Genomic DNA, 20,390 nt, shown 5'->3' on the forward strand with positions numbered 1-20,390 from the left:
CGGATGCTAACTGTAACTCTGGAAGTAGGCGTCCTGAACACGATTTTGAAGATCCACCGCAGACAAAAGACAAAACCCACCACACAGAGCCAGTGGTTGATAAAAGTATTCAGGTAACCACATTTCACAGACGATTTTTGTCCTTCATGTATTCTCACTTGGGCAGAGATGGAGGCAGTGAGCGAATAGCAATAAGGCAGCCCAGGGCCAGCTGAAGAACGGATCACGAGGAATGACAGCGGCAGCAGGTCTATCCAAACATAGCCTCAAAACCTTCAAATATCGCTAAAAGCCTCTGTGAGGCTCTCTGAATTGCATCAACAAATGAAGCTCATGAGAGAGTGATAGTCTATAAGTCAAATATCTCTGTGTGTGTGTCTGTGTAATATATATGCATATCTGCATATACCTACCTATATGGCACACATATTCACTTAGGGGAAACAGCCTGGCAATTAATTTGGAACTCAAATGACATGGTTACACATAGAGCATAATTTCTAAACACAATGTTAGTAAAACAAAATTTATTTGTAAAACAGGACCTGTTATATAAAATGGCACACAATCAAGTTATACAAAAATACAAAATTTCTTTCTGATTACAGTTCTAGTTGCAAATGATAATTAGAAAGCATTCCTGGTGGCTTCAAACAGCTGAGATTGCGAGCATATGGAACAGGGAGGAGCAAGAGTCCATGGTGCTGGGATGGCCAAGTGAGTAGAACCTAATTTCCAAATTCAAGAATTCCACCAGGTCACTTTGGAGGGACACCTCCTAAGATAAGTAGCTCCTGTAATGTCTTCTGTTTTGATACCCATCTTCCATACTTTTGCCAAGCCTAAATTTAGTTCCCAATGTTTCTTAATGCCCACAATCTGTGTGGCTATGAAACAGAAGGTAGACTGAATTTTCCTACATGATTTGCTCTCTCACCTATTTGGATAATTGTTAGTTACATAATTATATTTATTCCATTTCAAATGATATAAAAGAGTACAATGATATCGTTTAGTGACATCACATGTTAGAATGTTAACTTCTGGAGAATTATTGTTTCAAAATAGCTACTCTCACAATATTGTTTTCTGTGATCTTGCCAAGACGTGAGCTCCTGTTTCTTTAAAAAATAAAAATAAAATAAAATTCCGGACTGTTATTGCAAATATTCTGAAAAATCAGAAATATTACATGAGCTTTGAAAAGAAACCGAGGCATTTAGCAAATTTTAGCCTAGCTAGAGTAAAGAACACGGATACTTAAAAAAAAATACAATTTACCTTTTGCAGCAATTTAAAGGTCCAACCCTTTGAAAGGAAGCACATTAGCAAACAGCTGCTTATTAAGCCCTAGTGACATTAATTGTACACATTTCCATAATACCGGTCTAATTCACTGTCTAATTCTGGTAGGAGGCAATGCTTTCTTTCAAAAGATTCTCCTTCCATGGAATGATAAAATGCTGAGGCTTTTTTTTTTTTTTTGTACAGAGCCTATATTTAGTGCAATAAGTTTAAAAAATCTGCTCTGAAATATTTACTTTACATTAACAAAAATAGCTTTTTTTAAAAAAATTGTAACAAAAAGGAGTTATCGCATAAACAGATCATGAATTATTCTTAGCAAATTACACTTTTTTTTCTTAAAGCATTCACCATTACAATAAGCAGAACAATGAAATATTAGCCATTCATATCTGGTAAGCTTCAGGAATTAAAAAACCCCCCCAAACCCAAAACCCATCCCCAAACACAAAGAACGTTCAACACTTGAGGATCAAAACATTAACCAATTCTTCAGTTAAACATTGTAGAATTCTGGATACTTAATGAATTGCCAAGGAGAGGAGCACCTGCCAGTATGTTTTCAGATTTTATAGCAAGCATTTGAATAAAATGGCCATTTAGCCCTAAGCCATTGAAGTTCCTCTGAAGCAGAAGCCCAAGTACCGGAATTTTCAATGCTTTGTGTTTCATGTTTCTCTCCTTTTTTTATTCCTTCCAGCATTACTTAGTCTGCAAACCTATACACAGAAACTTAAAGGCTAAACTTGCTGGGTACCCCAGCTTCCTTTCAAATCAGGCACACAAATGTGTGGAGGATGCTACTAACGTCAAAATGAAAGAAAGACAAAATATAAGAGAAAAGTTTGCATAAGAAAGATTATCTACCCTTTCCTTTTTTACCTACTCTCTTATAGAAGCATTAGGGTAAACTACAAATACCTGAGGAGTTGGTTACTTTTTAATGTTGGCTGACAAATGCATGAGCTATTACGAAAATTCCCATATTGGGTCCACTTGTGTGTTTCTAAAAGGAAAATGACATGGCTTCTTTGATTGGGGAAAACTGAATGGAATAACTCCTTATTTACCTGAAAGCATATGCCTAGTCTCATCCCACTAGGATTTATGCATCAGTAAAATAAGGTCTTGATTTTATGCACGCATCAGGGAAATCACCCCTGAATAAACTTTAGACAGAGAATTCGGTACAATAATTTTACCTAATTTAAATAACTAAAGTTAAAATCTCCTCTAAGTTATTAAAAATGTTAATCAGATATGAATCTTAACATTTCCATTAAGACAATTACAATTGAAAACATTAAATGACGGCAGTTGCCTTGTAAAAGCCACCCGTATGAAAGGAGTACATGTTTGACAAAAATAAGCATAAAAAAGGTATTAAATCCCTGTTCCTGTTCTCTGATTTTGGCTGATTATGTGTGTGTGTGTATATACATATACATATATATACACACATACATATACATATATACACACACCCACACACACAAATACATAGTTATGTGTATATATTGTTTTGGAATGTCAATGGGTTCCATAACGGTCGGCTAGGTTCAAGCAGAACTTGCTCCCGAAGCCTAGAAAACAAAGTCATACAGAGTATAATCTTAGACAATTACCATTAAAAGGAGATCATGAATGATGTTACAAATACACAGATGGTCACAAACAGCAATAAAGAAAAATGGATTGAGAATCCTTCTCCCCCAAACCTAAATTCCAGAGTCTGAAATTCCTGTGATTGTAGAAAGTCACACTTCCCTCTGGGTCATCTTTGAGATATGCAGAGAATTCATCTCTAGTCTATGTTGCTATAGTGCCCAGGTTTTTTCCTCCATTTTCTCTGTAAGTTTTTCCTGTATGATAGCGAGCAGATTGCCAGATGTCTCTTTCTTAAACTTCTACATCACATTTGGTAAATTTTTCTAAAATAATTTTCAAAGATTTATAGAAAGACCTTACAAACCTTCAAAGCTTCCTTAACTAGTGAGGCTCTCTCAAAAAAAAAAAAGTCTAAGAGGAAAGCTGGAAGTACTTATGTTTAGTTTAGTGATGCCCTGTCAAATGTAAAAATTTAAACCTCGTTTTTCTGAACATTATTTTATAGACTTAAAAAAAACTCATATTAAACTATCCCATTAAGGAGACAGACAGTGAACTCGAACAGCAGTGTTTCTACAGATGCAGCAAAATAGTTATGACGCTCTGTTAACAGAACTTTCATCTATGGGAATAACACGTGAATTAAACCAAGCAAACACAAATAAGCAATCGTAAATTCTACCAATCCCCAAACTCTAGGAGGGAGTTTCTCAGGTACTTCTTTAGGGACACACACAAGATGGTGGTGGTATTACGGGTCAACTCTTAACATGCATACTTCGAAAGAGAGCAGATTTAGAGGTACTGATATGCTTGAAAGATTTAATTATCCTGTGAGCAACAATTCACACATCTCTCATGGGGACTTTCTGAACCACTTAAAACGTTGTTCTTAGAGATCAAATGCTACAATGTCCAAAGGACCAGAAAAACAATGCACACAGAAGATGTATTTTGGGACACGGCAGAGGGCTTTGCCATTAATCTGCAAGCAACGAACAACATAAAATAAAAGTAAAAGTGGAATGAAGATTTTAATGTGGTGTTTGAATTAAGGGACATTAATTTAAAGCTGAAAGTAATATTAGGGGGAAAAAATTTCTACATTTTTGGCTTCTGATAGAATGCCACATAACCTAGGCAATTCTCCTACTATTAATACCTATGAATCAGGGGTTTAGGTAAGAGAAGGTATATTTGCATTCTGGTCTACCACAATTCAGCTATCTTTCCCTCAAGAATAATACAGAAATACATGCCAATTCATGGTCGAAGTAGCTAGTCCTAAACCTCTAATTATTTCTCCCTTTCTTTAAATGCTTGTTACTGAAGAGTGCTTTAATGTACGCTTCAACCACTGGAAAGACAGAAAAGGGGGGGAAGGGTGGTTTACATTTTAAGATTTTATATGTCTTTTAAAAGTTTTAGGTTTGAAACCTTATTTTCTGAACAATTAGGACAACCAAGCAGTGGCAAGAAGGAAACCTTCCTCATTTTTCCAGGCTATCTTAGGGTTGGCAGAATTTTCACTGTGGTCCCCCTCAGCCCACATGAAGTAAGAGGGATGCAGAAAGAAAGGGCAGGGAGGCAAGTAACCTGACAGGAGGGATTGGTGATTAGCACCCCTTCCCTGTTCATCCAGTGCTGTCTGATGCACACTTAAAAATAAGAGTTACATGGCCATTCTACACGCTCTTACTTATGATTAGAGTGATCTGTGCCTTGGGAATATAAACATTGAAGTTTTGACTTTATCATCATCAATGCTATTAAGAGCAACACCAAAATAGGCACTGGATGGGGTTACAGAGAAGAGTTTATAGCTAAACATTCTGTTGAGGCTTTAATGTAGGTTGAATATGCAGTTATTTTGCATATACATATACCATCCCCCCACCCCCGCAATGAAGCCATTTCCTTCATTCTTACATACTTAAATGGGCTTGTTTTATACTACATATTTCTTAAGTTGGACACCTATAAATCAAACCATTTATTAAAGTATAAAGGAGAAAGAAAAGAGAGTCTTCACCTCTCCTTTTTTTGGATATTATATGCAAAAAGAAGGCACATTGTTTTAAAATTAAGTGCTTAAGGATGTAGGCAATTATATAATATTCTGAAATAAACATGTTATTTAAGAATAATACACTTGTAATACAAGCGGTAATTAGACCAATATAGCTAAAGACATCTGTCATTATGCAGTGGTGAGAATATATATGGGAAAAGCTACTCAGGATTTTCTTATACTGGTTAATTTTAAGTTGCTTTTTTCAAATGAAAGGAGAGTAGTTATATATATATCACTGACCAGAGGTAATTTATCTTTCTCACATTTAAACTGAGGCTGGAGAAGACCAGATTGTCTTTTTGAGTGGGAATGTGGGTGTAGACGGAAATAGCCTTGTTTGCTACTGAAAAATAGCTTAAGAAACAAAGAAAGTACAATCCAGGCAACAGAAGAAAAAGTCAGCAAAGGGGAAAAGACAGCAACATAAACAAACCAATATTAAAAGAAGGGGGGAATATGAATTTCAGCAAGTTGAAAGGAATTGCTATCATCACTTCTAAAATAAGTATCAAACCGTCAGTTCAAGTGCACAACCAAATGTTCAGTCCCATGAAAACTAAACACTGACAGTTAAAAAGAAAAAAATGGAAACTGCAAGTTCACCTCAGGGACAAAAATATCCCCTGCCCCGCCATGAACACTGTTCCTTTCAGCTTACTTTTACAGAAGGCGGTCTCAGTTGTGACAAGAATTCTGCCATCCAAGTGATGGGTAAACACACAAACAGAAAGAGCAGCACGTCCTGCGTGACACAGATCACAAAAGCTTCTCCTGAAGAAGTGCAGTCAGTGAAGAGAGAGAGAGAGAGGAAGTGAAAGTGAAATTCTTGGAGGGTGGCCACCTCCTCATCTCCACCTACCATCGGTTTTAGTTCTCTGGCATCAGCAACACCTCCCTTCCCAGCTTCTTTCATTGCTTTCCTGCTGTTTTCCACAAACTCCTGCAAAACAGGGACCAGATTACATAAATTCTTAGGTCCTTTCAGACTTCAGTTGGTAGATGATTTCTAAAGAATATTTACATTTCTGACTCAGTAATGGTAAATGGATGGCCTAAAAACATAGCAATAAGTAATATTTGGTACCACACATAAGAGCAGCTAAATTTGTGGGGATGCAATCTTGATATAAAATCTTTTTTCCCACCATTCCTTGTGACAATCTCACTTAGGCTCAAAGAGATGTCAGTTCTATCTGAAAGAGAAAATACCTTTCGTTTTTTAGAAAACACTATTTTTCCACACTTAGAATATTGTTTTATTTGTTGTGTTACTTTTTCCATATCAAGGTTAAATGGAAAAGCAACAACATTTTACTCTATAAGCCTCCTCTTTAAAATAACCCTAGGAGGTAAAAGAAAGTGTTGATACCACTAAGTATAGTATACTGTTTTTACCAAGCCATAAATAAGCTATTTGAAAAAAAAAAGTCTATCTGGCCTTGAGATTACTCCATAAAGCAGGAAGACAGGGAGTAACAACCAGAACCAGTGGATAGAAGTAGTTAAAATGGGATTATGCCCTGAAGGAAACATTTCTATCCTGTCAAAGTTTATGGAGTACTTCCTCGTTCAATATCCTCGTCATTCTTATAGAGAAAACTAAAATAATAAAAACTATATATTTTACTCTGCTTTTCTTCAGTGGCTTAAAAAACAAAAACAAACCTCTCCTCCTAAATGCCTTAATCACACAAGAGATGATGCTTCTAGGTCAAATTCCATTATGAAAATAACAGTTATGACGCTCTGTTAGCGTCATTATAGGATTGTAATTGAGTTAGGATTATAACTGAGATTATGAAAATGTCCAAAATGTAGCTGGTAATGTTCTTAGTAAAAGAGATAATGAGTACCAAATAGGTCAGTTGAATCACTTGGAATTTTCGAGATTGAAAAAAAAAAAGAATCTAGTTTATTTATTAATACATTTATTTTAGATTTAACTAGATAAACCATGTTTCTGGAAGATGGTGTGTAATTTCAAGGTCTAATGTTTAATCTTAAATATTATCCATTCTTGAGATAGGAATATTTTATAGCTTTATTAAAACACATCTTTAATTGGGCAGCATTTGACATCGAAACTAGTATTTAAACCATTTTAGAATGGTTTCTAAATTTTTTAAAAAATTTAATTGAGGTTCTAATATAGGGAAGCTGCAGAGGTTACGTAACTATAAAGAATCTGAATATAATATCTGTGTAAAGGTTCAGATCTTGACTAATGGGAAACAATACCATCTACCAGTCATGGGTCTGATAATCTGTATTCATTACAAAACTCCTTCAGTTTGGCCTGGAATACTTAGGATAATGAGTTTTAACAGGGCTGATAGCAATAATACTTGGAAAGGTGGTGGATGGAGAAATACAGATAGGCACTACAACCTGGGAAATAAAACTTTTGTCTTTGAGTTCTGATTCAGGAAAAGGCACTTAGAAGACTAGCTGTCCAATGTTCCAGTTCAAGGGCTAAAAAAGTCGATTCAAGTGTATCTAACTGGAGAGATGGAGAGAGCAGTATGGAATAGTGTGAACTCAGGACTCTTAAAGGGAAACTGCTCTAGCAAGGTAGATTTGAAATGGTCTCGTTCATGCCAAGAGGATCTTCTTCCCTGATTTCCCCAAGACTAACCTCATTCACGGGTGCTGAAGGTTTAATTCTGAATTACTCAGTTTCATATAATGGGAATTAAATACAGAGAATAGTCTACAAAATATTTATATTAGTATTTTTATCCTTAAAGCAGTAGAGGGCATTTGAGGTACTTACCATCAGCACTTTATCCATATAAAATTCTCTGCCTGGGCTCCCATCATTGTATTTTGTATCAATGGCAAAACACAAGAACAATACATCCACTACCATTTCGTAAATGGACAGGAAGCAATGAGCGACTAGGAAAGCAAAGAGGCAGACGATGATCAGAGGCAGCACCCATACTGTGTAATCTTGCTGGTAGTTGAGCAGCATAATCCCAGCCAGACCTGTGCTGCAGACTATCAGCACCTAAAGCAGAGAGAACAAAGATCACATTTAATAACCTCCTGCAGAAAACCACTATTTCTTCATCATTTGCAGACTTCTCCATTTATAAATGATGGTTGTATGAGTCCATGCCACCGCAAGTTAGAAAGCATAATCCATAAATACCCATATACATGTACATCATATAACATAAATATCATCCTTGTTGACACTAAAAATAATCAAGTTTTCCAAATGTTATGCTTGTTTCCTAAGACTTCACTTATTCAGCATCTGTGGCAATTTTTCAGATAAATGTATACATATCTTAGAAAAAAAATTATACACACTGTTAGCACTCAGAAGGAAATTATTGACATTTCAGGGTATTGCTATGTATTTTTTCTAAGCATTTTTACATATATGAAATAGTATTATACAAACATATCATTAAAAGCTCTTCATTAATATTTATATATCATAAATGTTTCATAAATATCTATTCAGCTACATATTTACATTTTATGGGTGATTTAAAATTTATTTAACCATTCTCCTATACTTGGAGACATATTGTTTTCAGATATAAATAATGCTGCAACAAACACCTCTAAGAGCTTTTTCTTTGTTCCATATTTTATTTCACATAGAATACGTGGTAAATTTAATATGATTTGCCATGAAGTGTTGATTTGGACTATTTGTGGAGAAAGAGGTTGCCAAACACACTCATGCTGTAAAAATAAAAGAAACAGCCATTTGCCTGCTGTCAAGAACCACCTACTCTGATGCTTCAACACTGTACATGCAGCACTTTAAATTTTCTGTGTTCCTTTTAATACTTTTTATTTCAGTTTTTCAATAACTCTATGAATGGCTTATGGCAAACATTATCACCCTCATTTTATAGATTGGGAAACATGCTTAGAGGGGCTAGCTGATCTGCCCAAGGCCACAGAGTAGAATAAAGATAAGATACCATTCAAAAAATGGTCTTATGATGCCAACACCAGTACTCTTTCCAGGTAAAAATTCAGCAAATACTTGGATACTGATATATCACCGTAACATCTTCCCCAGCCCTTTACCTGGCCTAGCGTCAAGCTTTAAATAACAAAAGAAAAGAAAGAGTTCTCTAGAACCACAGCAGCCTTTCCTTGCCCAGTGCTGAGGACAGGCAGACTGAGAATTCTTCTTTTGCCTTTCCCTCACTATTTATCAACACCAAAACATCTCTCATTCACCATTATCTTAACCAGGAATTATAATGCATCAGAAGATGTATTGGTTAAGCTATAAATTGATCCCTCTCTCAGATGATTTTAGGGAGCAAATCTGGGTCTGCTCCCCTCTCATCATTTTTTGTGGCAATATACCTATGAATCTTCTCTCACAGTGACTTATTTTCTGGGGTGATGTCCACAAATAGCTAATTAGGTCCATTTTTTTTCCCTCTTCTGTTTCAATTTTAGGATGAGTTATTTCTTATACTCTTCTTCAATGTTTTTACATCCACCCTATGGGAGAACTCAGCTGCTTTACACTCTCTCTATGGCACTAAAAGTTAAACCACATTTGAAATGTTAAAGTCAATTATAGGCAGAAGATGTGGCTCAGACAAGTAGATGCTGAGACAAAAACTGTTAAGGTAGAATACTGTCACATGAGAACCAACTTCAAAAACTAGTGACATTTAGCTTAAAAAGTCAATTTAATAATTTACTCCCCAATTTAATTTAATAATTTAATAATTACTCCCCAATATAATGAAAGGGTATCATGCACTCATTCAAGCAGAGGATACATTAGTGGTTCTCAAACTATTAGAGGGGCTGGAAATCCCTTGGGGAGTTTGTGAATAATGCAGATTCCTGGGTCCTGCCCCCAGAGAATCTGATTGGTTTGATTTAATATGAAGCTTAGCAATATTCATTTTCAAAGAACCCTCGGGTGATTCTTAGAAAGTCCACAGCCTATAAGGAGTACTGCTCTATATCACTGATCTCCATGGTAGAGCACACATAGCCCAGAGAAGGTTCAAGAGAATCACCTGGGACTTTTATTTGTATTTCCCATACGTTTAAAATTTTACACTTTATAAAGCATATATTAGTGAAAGCTATACATACATCATTAATAAATAAATGTAAATATATTGGGGAAATGTGCTCAAATCATTTTTTGGTAATAGGATGTTTGATTTTAAAGGTTTAGACATTCTTGTTATAAAGGATAAATTATTTGTGATGCAGTAGAAGAGATTCATACACAGAGTAGGATGTGAGAAGCAGGAAGAAAAGGATGCTGGTTTTGGAGTCAGAAAGATGTAGGACTGAATCAGTTAGAACTTCTTAGTTTTGTGACTCTAAGCAAGTTCACTTAACTTTTCTGAGATTGTTTTTCCATCTTTAAGAGAGACACAATAGGACATACATCCCGTAATTGTTAAAATAAGCATTCTGAAAGCATTTAACATAGTGACTGGCAAACTTAGCTTCTTTCTTTCTTTTCTTTTTTTTGTCATCATAAATCTTGCATTTATGATGCCCTTTTCCCCCATGGAACCCATGTTTTGAAAGATTTTGTTTACCAACAAAATAGCATCAACAAATAACTCATATTTTCATTTTTTAATAATTGAAGCCAGATTAAATTGTCAGCTAGAACATCTAATTGTCATAAAAAGTATTATCAAATAGAGGTAAAATAATTTCAAACAGAAGCAAAGAAACAAGATTTGGGGGAATTTTTTGGTATAGTTTTATTGGCAATAAATATGCAGTATGCAATATTTATTAGACTTAAAATGCAATACCTATTAGACTTAAAAATGTTTAAAAAGCTTCTAAATCACTATTCTTAATCTTTGAGGACCCTGTAGGCCAGTGATCATAGGTCACAAGCCACTAAACTAGAGGAGCTAAGGTCTCTTCCAAATCTAATTTACCATTCCATAAAATCATTGGGGCTTCATAGAAATGGAATACATGACACTGTCTTTTGTTTTCTTTCTAAAATCAAGATTTTGAAAATTAAATTTAAAATTTTGAGATATTATGAATTCACGTGCAGTTATAAAAAGTAACAGAACGATTCCATGTACCCATTACCCAGTTCCCTTCAATGGAAACACCTTGCAAAATTACAGTACAAAGTCACAACCCAGATATTCATACTGGTACGACAAAGATACAGAACATTTCCATCACCACAAGCATCCTTCGCTTTAACCTTTTATAGATATTCCTACTTCCCCCCTCCCCTATCACTAACTGGGTGACCACATATATGGTCTCCATTTCTACTGATATAATATTGTCATTTCAAGAATGTTATATAAATGGAATCATACAGCACTTCATCTTCTGGGATTGGCATTTTTCACTCAGCATAATTCCCTCAAGATTCATCCAAGTTGCTCCATGTACTAGTAGTTTGTTCCTGACACTTTCATAATGTTTATTATGATCTACCTAGTTGAACTATCTGATCAAAAACTATTTCTGCATACTAGTAGCCATTAATTTCATTAATTGTAATGAAAGAAACTCTTTAAAAGATTTATTGTATTCTGTGATCAGAACTATATTTTTGGAAAAGGAAAACAAGAATTTATCTTAGTACATTGGAAACCCAGAAGTTTTTTTTTCCTCTTATCTTTCTCCTTTTTTGATTTCTCAATTTAAAAAGTGTTTACCTTTCATGGTTTTAAAAGTCTTGTTTTTACAACATTAGAAATATTATGTTATTCAAAATTATATTTTTCTGGAAAGCAACTTGGAAATATGTATCAAAAATCCTATTATGTATTTGAACTCATTAATTCTACTTCTAGGATTCTGGCCTCAGGAAATAGATATTAATGTGGGCAAGAACTGGTATGCAAAAGTTTCACTTTATAATAGTAAAAAATTGAGAAAAGTTCAACTGTAAAAAAACCAAAAGAACCCAGAGGCTTTGTTAAATAAATGATACAACAACTATATAGACATTTTTAATAAAATGAGAAATGCTCATAATATAACACGAAGTGAAAAAAGGGATACAAAACTTCCTTTTCTACCAGATTTTAAATTCTCTTTATTGACTAGTATATAAGCAGCACCCAGATTAGCCCCTAGTACATTACCAGTAGGCACTCTATAAATATTTGTTGAATGACTAAAAGGTTATGATAAACCTAAAGAAAAAATTTTGACAGGTCATTAGGTTGCTGAAAAACTCAAAGCCAATTTTAAAACACTGTATTTTATCCTGTATATATTTTTCCATTACAAGAGAAATGCATACTTAATATAGAAACTTTATCATATAAAGTTTATCAACTTTATCAAAGTTTCTATCATATCATAGAAACTTTACCATTATATGATAAAGTGGGGGGAGGTGCTTGGAATCACTCATATTTTCAGTATTTCAAAGCAATAGTTATTAAAAATATTTTGAGATATTAATTTTCTTTCTCTTTCTTACGCACATTTTTATGCACATTTTAAAATGGTTCTGTGATGGTCTAGTAGTTTTATTCAGCTTTTCCACTTATTATACACATTATCACATTATAAACTCAATAAAATACATGGTTTAGGGAATTCCTTGGTGGTCCAGTGGTTAGGACTTGGCGTTTTCACTGCCATGGGCCTGGGTTCAATCCCTGGTTGGGGAACTAAGATCCTACAAGCCACACGGCGTGGCCAAAAAAAATTTAAAAAGTTAAAAAAATAAAATAAAAAAACAGGGTTTAAGAGGTGAATAGTCTGTTGATTATTATTTCCAACCTTTACTGTCAGGCAGTAGATTGTTTACAATTAGTCACTACTGTAAGTAATGCTGTATTTAGAATTATCTCCAGTAGTTTACAATCATCAGAATCAAAAGGCTTTGGGGGGGGAAAAAAAAAGGCAGGCCCAGGGACAAAATTAATGTCAGTTGAGGCAATTATAGCACACAGTGATTAAAAACTTTGAAGTCAGACAGATGTGAGTCTGAACTCCAGCTCTGCCACATTCGAGTTTTCTAAATTTGGACAACCTACTTAGCTCTCTAAACTTTGGTTTCCTTTGCTGTAAAATGAAGATAATAGTAGTAGGTCTCCTTACAGGGGAGGACCAAATATAACACTTCACATAAAGCACTGCCCTCAGTACCTGGTACTCAGCAAGTGTCTCAATCAGAGTTACTAAAATTATCATCGTGATCAAATGTTGCCACTTGGTATAATTTTCTCCCTTATTCTCTATATGTCTTCTTATTTCTCTTTTATTTTAATTGCTCTGCATTATATATGTTTTTATTTGAAGTTGCTTCATATCTTTCTTAGCAGTAGGGGTCAATTATAAATACATAAAAAATGAACAAAAAAATCTGAAGCCTTCCTGAGTTAGTCATATAGCACATAAATAATAGCAATGGTTACTGACAGGGTCAGACCTGTACTCATTCGTTAACATGAATTAACTCATTCAATTTTTACTATAAAAATTATCCTCTTATTGTTAAAACATGACAAAAAAACAAATCCAGGAGTCATAATGTACGTTTAATTACAAATTTTCAAAATAACTATCTGTATGGTTTTATAATTCTTTTTAGATGACAATTGCCTGAGAACTTAAAACTACATTACACAGTGCTAATCAATGCCTTTCTACATCAAATATTTAATTCCCTTTCAAAAACATTTTAAAGGCACAGTGGTTGGAGTAACTTAAGTGTTCAGCAGTAAGAGAACAGCATTTCATGGAATAGTGGCCATCGTGATAATGAGTAATTATGAAGATTATCAAAGTAATGCAAAAAATATATATGACAGAATATGAAGTGAAAATAGCAGAAGAAATAGCTATGTATACCAGGATTGTTATACTATAGAAATATAAGCCTGTGAAAAAACACTGGGAGGGAATATAAAAATAAGTTATTAGGTTATAGTGGTGGTGCCGTTTTCTTAACTCAATTTTTCAAATTTTCTGAGTATTTTATGGTTTGAAATATAGATACAAAGATAAAGTGAGTCCTCAATTATAATGTTATCTAATAGTTTGCAGATTTTAATAGCACAGAATAGAAAAACACTTTTGAGGACAGTTAGGTCTCATTCCCTAACAGCTCTATTTTAAGGGGTTTATATATAGTAACGATGACGGCTAATATTCATCAAGAACTTGCAATGTATCAAGCACTATCTTAGGTACCCTACAAGTATTAATCAGTCTAACCCTCACAGTTCTAGGGGTTTGGCACTATTATTACCCCAATTTCACAAATGGACAAACCGAGGCACAGAGTGGTTATATACCCTGCCTCAGGTCACACAGCTAGTCAGGCCAGGATTTAAATCCAGGCAGTCAGGCTCCAGATGCAGTGCCCCTAACCATTACATGGACTGTTTCTTAATTCAAAATATGTAATGGGCAAATTACTTAACTGCTCCGTGCCTCAGTTTCCCCATCTATAACATGAAGATAATAACAGTACTTCCTTTACAAATTTATTACGAGGATTAAATGAGCACAATACATGTAAAGTACTCAGAACAGTGCTTGACACATATTAAGGGTTTTATAAGTGCTTGCTGTATATTATGTGACTTTTAGGTTTTTTGTGGGCTACATATATTTTTGAAATTAAAGAGCAACTATACGCATATGCAAAAATTTACTGTCTGTCTCAGATAATATACTTGGTCTTCTTACCTTGCCTAGGAATAACATGAAATCCCCCACTGTGTTGATGGCAGCTACTCGCAAAGCATTCTCCACGAGAATGACAAAGGCGTCCTTCGCTGAGGTGCAGAAGTTGGTGCTGTTGATAGCTGTGGCTGTGTATGCGTTCTGGACAAAAGCAAAAACAATTTTTCATCAGTACATGTAACCTTTAAGATTTAAACCAAACATAGTTAAAGCATAGCTTGTGAAACTAGTTCACAGTTAAACCCATGGCTTTGGTGAGGTACAGATTTAGATTAAGCTCAAGGAAATATGAGACATTAAAAAAAACCTGATAGGGTAACGAGAGCTTCTCATTTAGCCTAGCTTAGGTCCTTTAAAAACACTGATATTTATTAAAACACACATAAACCTTTCCAATATCCATTAACTTCTTCCATGTATTAGTAAATCAAACCATAATTTAAACTTTCCTAGATATCTTGGGTTCATTACCATGCATATCAGTGATGCATTATTACCACTTCAGTGATGCTTTAAAAGCTGCACACACACACACACACACACACACACACACACACACACACACACACACACAAAGCCATCAGATTGCTGTGCTGCTTTATCTGGAACCCTTCCTCCTTGGTACTTTCTTCTATGCTGTCTTATCTCATAGTTCTTGCAATAGACAGCTGTTTGCTGCCGATCTTATACCCCTCCCTCCTGGGGCAGGATCCTAAATTCCCTTTAAGAAAACAGACCTTCCCCATTCTCTTGGAGTCTGAGTGAGACTAACACTACCTCCAGCTCTTGGGGTGGGCCTTGGTTGATGTAAGCCAATCAACATGTTCTACCTACAACGATTCAGGGATTCGTACAGAAACTAACCAGAGCCTATGAAAGTAAAAGATGTTCCCTGGGGCTTCCAGGGGGAAAAAAAGAAGTTTCCTTTCTCTTCCATAGGTGCTCCTGACAGAGCAGCTCTCTCATTTTTCTGGACAGCAAGGTGTGAGGGTACGAATTGCCATGGCTGTTTTGCCAACATAATGGAAGTCAGAACAGGGAGAGGAACCAGGTACTCGCATTGGGTGACAATGTTTGCAAGATTAGGAACTAGCCAGATTCTGGACTTCTTAGTTATTGAAGCTAATAAATTGCTAAGAATCTCTCCCTTCTTCTCTCTCCCCCACCCCCTTCTCACTCTTGCTCTTTTTTAGGCCAGACTGAGTTGGTTTTCTGTCCCTTGTAGTACTGAGTCCCCAGCTGACATACTTTTATTAAATCATACCTGCTTCTGCTGCCCCATGTTTTCCTTGACCACTCAGACTTTTTCCTTCTTTTTTACATTGCATTCTAGAACAGCATTGGCATTTTCAGGGAAATGTGAATAAGTAACATAACATGAAATATGTCTGAGTCTTAGAAGGGAACGTATATGTACTTTGTAACTAAAACTTACGGTTCTAACCAAGAGGGAGGGAACCCAGCCCCCACCATCAACAGCCAAGAGGATTAAAGTTTTACTGAGCTCTGCCCACCAGCGCAACAGTCAGCTCTACCTACCACCAGTCCCTCCCATCAGGAAACTTACACAAGCCTCTTAAATAGCCTCATCCACGAGAGGGCAGACAGCAGAAGCAAGAAGAACTACAATCCTGTGGCCTGAGGAACAAAAACCACATTCACAGAAAGATAGACAAGATGAAAAGGCAGAGGGCTATGTACCAGATGAAGGAACAAGATAAAACTCCAGAAAAACAACTAAATGAAGTGGAGATAGGCAACCTTCCAGAAAAACAATTCAGGATAATGATAGTGAAGATGATCCATGACCTCGGAAAAAGAAGGGAGGCAAAGATCGAGAAGATGCAAGAAATGTTTAACAAAGACCTAGAAGAATTAAAGAACAAACAAACAGAGATGAACAAAACAATAATTGAAATGAAAACTACACTACAAGGAATCAATAGCAGAATAACTGAGGCAGAAGAACGGATAAGTGACCTGGAAGACAGAATGGTGGAATTCACTGCCATGGAACAGAATAAAGAAAAAAGAATGAAAAGAAATGAAGACAGCCTAAGAGACCTCTGGGACAACATTAAATGCAACAACATCCGCATTATAAGGGTCCCAGAAGGAGAAGAGAGAGAGAAAGGACCAGAGAAAATATTTGAAGAGATTATAGTCGAAAATTTCCCTAACATGGGAAAGGCAATAGCCACCAAGTCCAAGAAGTGCAGCGAGTCCCACACAGGACAAACCCAAGGAGAAACACACTGAGACACATAGTAATCAAATTGGCAAAAATTAAAGACAAAGAAAAATTATTGAAAGCAGCAAGGGAAAAACAACAAATAACATACAAGGGAACTCCCGTAAAGTTAACAGCTGATTTCTCAGCAGAAACACTACAAGCCAGAAGGGAGTGGCATGATAGCCTTAAAGTGATGAAAGGGAAGAACCTACAGCCAAGATTACTCTACCTAGCAAGGATCTCATTCAGATTCGATGGAGAAATCAAAAGCTTCACACAAGCAAAAGCTAAGAGAATTCAGCACCACCAAACCAGCTCTACAATAAATGCCAAAGGAACTTCTCTAAGTGGGAAACACAAGAGAAGAAAAGGACCTACAAAAACAAACCCAAAACAACTAAGAAAATGGTCATAGGAACATACATATCGATAATTACCTTAAACATGAATGGATTAAATGCTCCAACCAAAAGACACAGGCTTGCTGAATGGATATGAAAACAAGACCCATATATATGCTGTGTACAAAAGACCCACTTCAGATCTAGGGACACATACAGACTGAAAGTGAGGGGATGGAAAAAGATATTCCATGCAAATGGAAATCAAAAGAAAGCTAGAGTAACAATACTCATATCAGATAAAATAGACTTTAAAATAAAGAATGTTACAAGAGACAAGGAAGGACACTACATAATGATCAAGGGATCAATCCAAGAAGAAGATATAACAATTATAAATAAGTATGCACCCAACATAGGAGCACCTCAATACATAAGGCAACTGGTAACTGCTCTAAAAGAGGAAATAGACAGTAACACAATAATAGTGGGGGACTTTAACACCACACTTACACCAATGGACAGATCATCCAAACAGAAAATTAATAAGGAAACACAAGCCTTAAATGACACAATAGACCAGAAGATTTAATTGATATTTATAGGACATTCCTTCAGAAAACAGCAGATTACACTTTCTTCTCAAGTGCGCACGGAACATTCTCCAGGATAGATCACATCTTGGGTCACAAATCAAGCCTCAGTAAATTAAAAAAAACTGAAATCATTTCAAGATCTTTTCTGACCACAATGCTATGAGATTAGAAATTAATTATGGGGAAAAAAACGTAAAAAACACAAACACATGGAGGCTAAACAATACGTTACTAAATAACCAAGAGGTCACTGAAGAAATCAGAAAGGAAATCAAAAAATACTTAGAGGCAAATGACAATGAAAACACGATGATCCAAAACCTATAGGATGCAGCAAAAGCAGTTCTAAGAGGGAAGTTTATAGCTATACTAGCCTACCTCAAGAAAAAAGAAAAATCTCAAATAAACAATCGAACCTTACACCTAAAGGAACTAGAGAAAGAAGAACAAACAAAACCCAAAGTTGGCAGAAGGAAAGAAATCATAAAGATCAGAGCAGAAATAAATGAAATAGCAGCAAAGAAAACAATAGCAAAGATCAATAAAACCAAAAGCTGGTTCTTTGAGAAGATAAACAAAATTGATAAACCATTAGCCAGACTCATCAAGAAAAAGAGGGAGAGGACTCAAATCAATAAAATTAGAAATGAAAATGGAGAAGTTACAACAGACATGGCAGAAATACAAAGCATCCTAAGAGAATACTATAAGCAACTCTATGCCAACAAAATGGACAACCTGGAAGAAATGGACAAATTCTTAGAATGGTATAACCTTCCAAGAGTGAACCAGGAAGATATAGGAAATATGAACAGACCAATCACAAGGAATGAAATTGAAACTGTGATTAAAAATCTTCCAACAAACAAAAGTCCAGGACCAGATGGCTTCACAGGTGAATTCTATCAAACATTTAGAGAAGAGCTAACACCCATCCTTCTCAAACTCTTCCAAAAAATTACAGAGGAAGGAACGCTCCCAAACTCATTCTATGAGGCCACCATCACCCTGACACCAAAACCAAAGATACTACAAAAAGAAAAAGAAAATTACAGACCAATATCACTGATGAATATAGATGCAAAAATCCTCAACAAAATACTAGCAAACAGAATCCAACAACACATTAAAAGGATCATACACCATGATCAAGTGGGATTTATCCCAGGGATGCAAGGATTCTTCAATATATGAAAATCAATCAATGTGATACACCACATTAACAAATTGAAGAATAAAAACCATATGATCATCTCAAGAGATGCCGAAAAAGCTTTTGACAAAATTCAACACCCATTTATAATAAAAACTCTCCAGAAAGTGGGCATAGAGGGAACCTACCTCAAGATAATAAGGGCCATATATGACAAACCCACAGCAAACATCATTCTCAATGGTGAAAAACTGAAAGTATTTCCTCTAAGATCAGGAACAAGACAAGGATGTCCACTCTCACCACTATTATTCAACATAGTTTTGGAAGTCCTAGTCATGGCAATCAGAAGAGAAAAAGAAATAAAAGGAATACAAATTGGAAAAGAAAAAGTAAAACTGTCAGTGTTTGCTGACATGATACTATACATAGAGAATCCTAAAGATGCCACAAGAAAACTACTAGAGCTAATCAATGAATTTGGTAAAGTTGCAGGATACAAAATTAATGCACAGGAATCTCTTGCATTCCTATACACTAATGATGAAAAATCTGAAAGAGAAATTAAGGAAACACTCCCATTTACCACTGCAACAAAAAGAATAAAATAACTAGGAATAAACCTGCCTATGGAGACAAAATACCTGTATGCAGAAAACTATAAGACACTGATGAAAGAAATTAAAGATGATACCAACAGATGGAGAGATAGACCATGTTCTTGGATTGGAAGAATCAATATTGTGAAAATGACTATACTCCCCAAAGCAATCTACAGATTCAATGCATCCCTATCAAATTACCAATGGCATTTTTTTATGGCACTAGAACAAAAAATCTTAAAATTTGTATGGACACACAAAGGACCCCGAATAGCCAAAGCAGTCTTGAGGGAAAAAAACGGAGCTGGAGGAATCAGACTCCCTGACTTCAGACTATACTACAAAGCTACAGTCATCAAGACAATATGGTACTGGCACCAAAACAGAAACATAGATCAATGGAACAAGACAGAAAGCCCAGAGATAAACCCACACAACTATGGTCAACTAATCTATGACAAAGGAGGCAAGGATATACAAAGACAGTCTCTTCAATAAGTGGTGCTGGGAAAACTGGACAGCTACATGTAAAAGAATGAAATTAGAACACTCCCTAACACCATATACAAAACTAAACTCAAAATGGATCCGATACCTAAATGTAAGGCCAGACACTATAAAACTCTTAAGAGGAAAACATAGGCAGAACACTCTATGACATAAATCACAGCAAGATCCTTTTTTGGCCCGCCTCCTAGAGAAATGGAAATAAAAACAAAAATAAACAAATGGGACCTAATGAAACTTAAAAGCTTTTGCACAGCAAAGGAAAACATAAACAAGACCAAAAGACAACCCTCAAAATGGGAGAAAATATT

General features: G+C 35.5%; 1 protein-coding gene across 3 annotated transcripts in view; it reads right to left on the bottom strand.

Moving 5' to 3' along the window:
- SLC44A1 (solute carrier family 44 member 1) overlaps positions 1–20,390 on the bottom strand; it is a 218,605-nt gene that overhangs the window by 54,796 nt on the left and 143,419 nt on the right. The window contains exons 13-16 of one of the 3 annotated variants that reach the window (XM_067743747.1): positions 14,651–14,788; positions 7,761–7,997; positions 5,847–5,927; positions 513–2,888 (exon numbers count right to left, since the gene is read on the bottom strand). In XM_067743747.1, coding sequence (XP_067599848.1) covers positions 2,865–2,888; positions 5,847–5,927; positions 7,761–7,997; positions 14,651–14,788 — 480 coding nt within the window. In that variant the 3' untranslated portion in view covers positions 513–2,864. Of the gene's footprint in view, positions 1–512; positions 2,889–2,923; positions 5,928–7,760; positions 7,998–14,650; positions 14,789–20,390 lie in introns of those variants that run through there. The other 2 variants (XM_067743748.1, XM_067743746.1) reach the window with 2 other exon arrangements.

This window comes from Pseudorca crassidens, chromosome 7 (genome assembly GCF_039906515.1).
Source record: "Pseudorca crassidens isolate mPseCra1 chromosome 7, mPseCra1.hap1, whole genome shotgun sequence".
Classification (NCBI taxonomy): Eukaryota; Metazoa; Chordata; class Mammalia; order Artiodactyla; family Delphinidae; genus Pseudorca; species Pseudorca crassidens.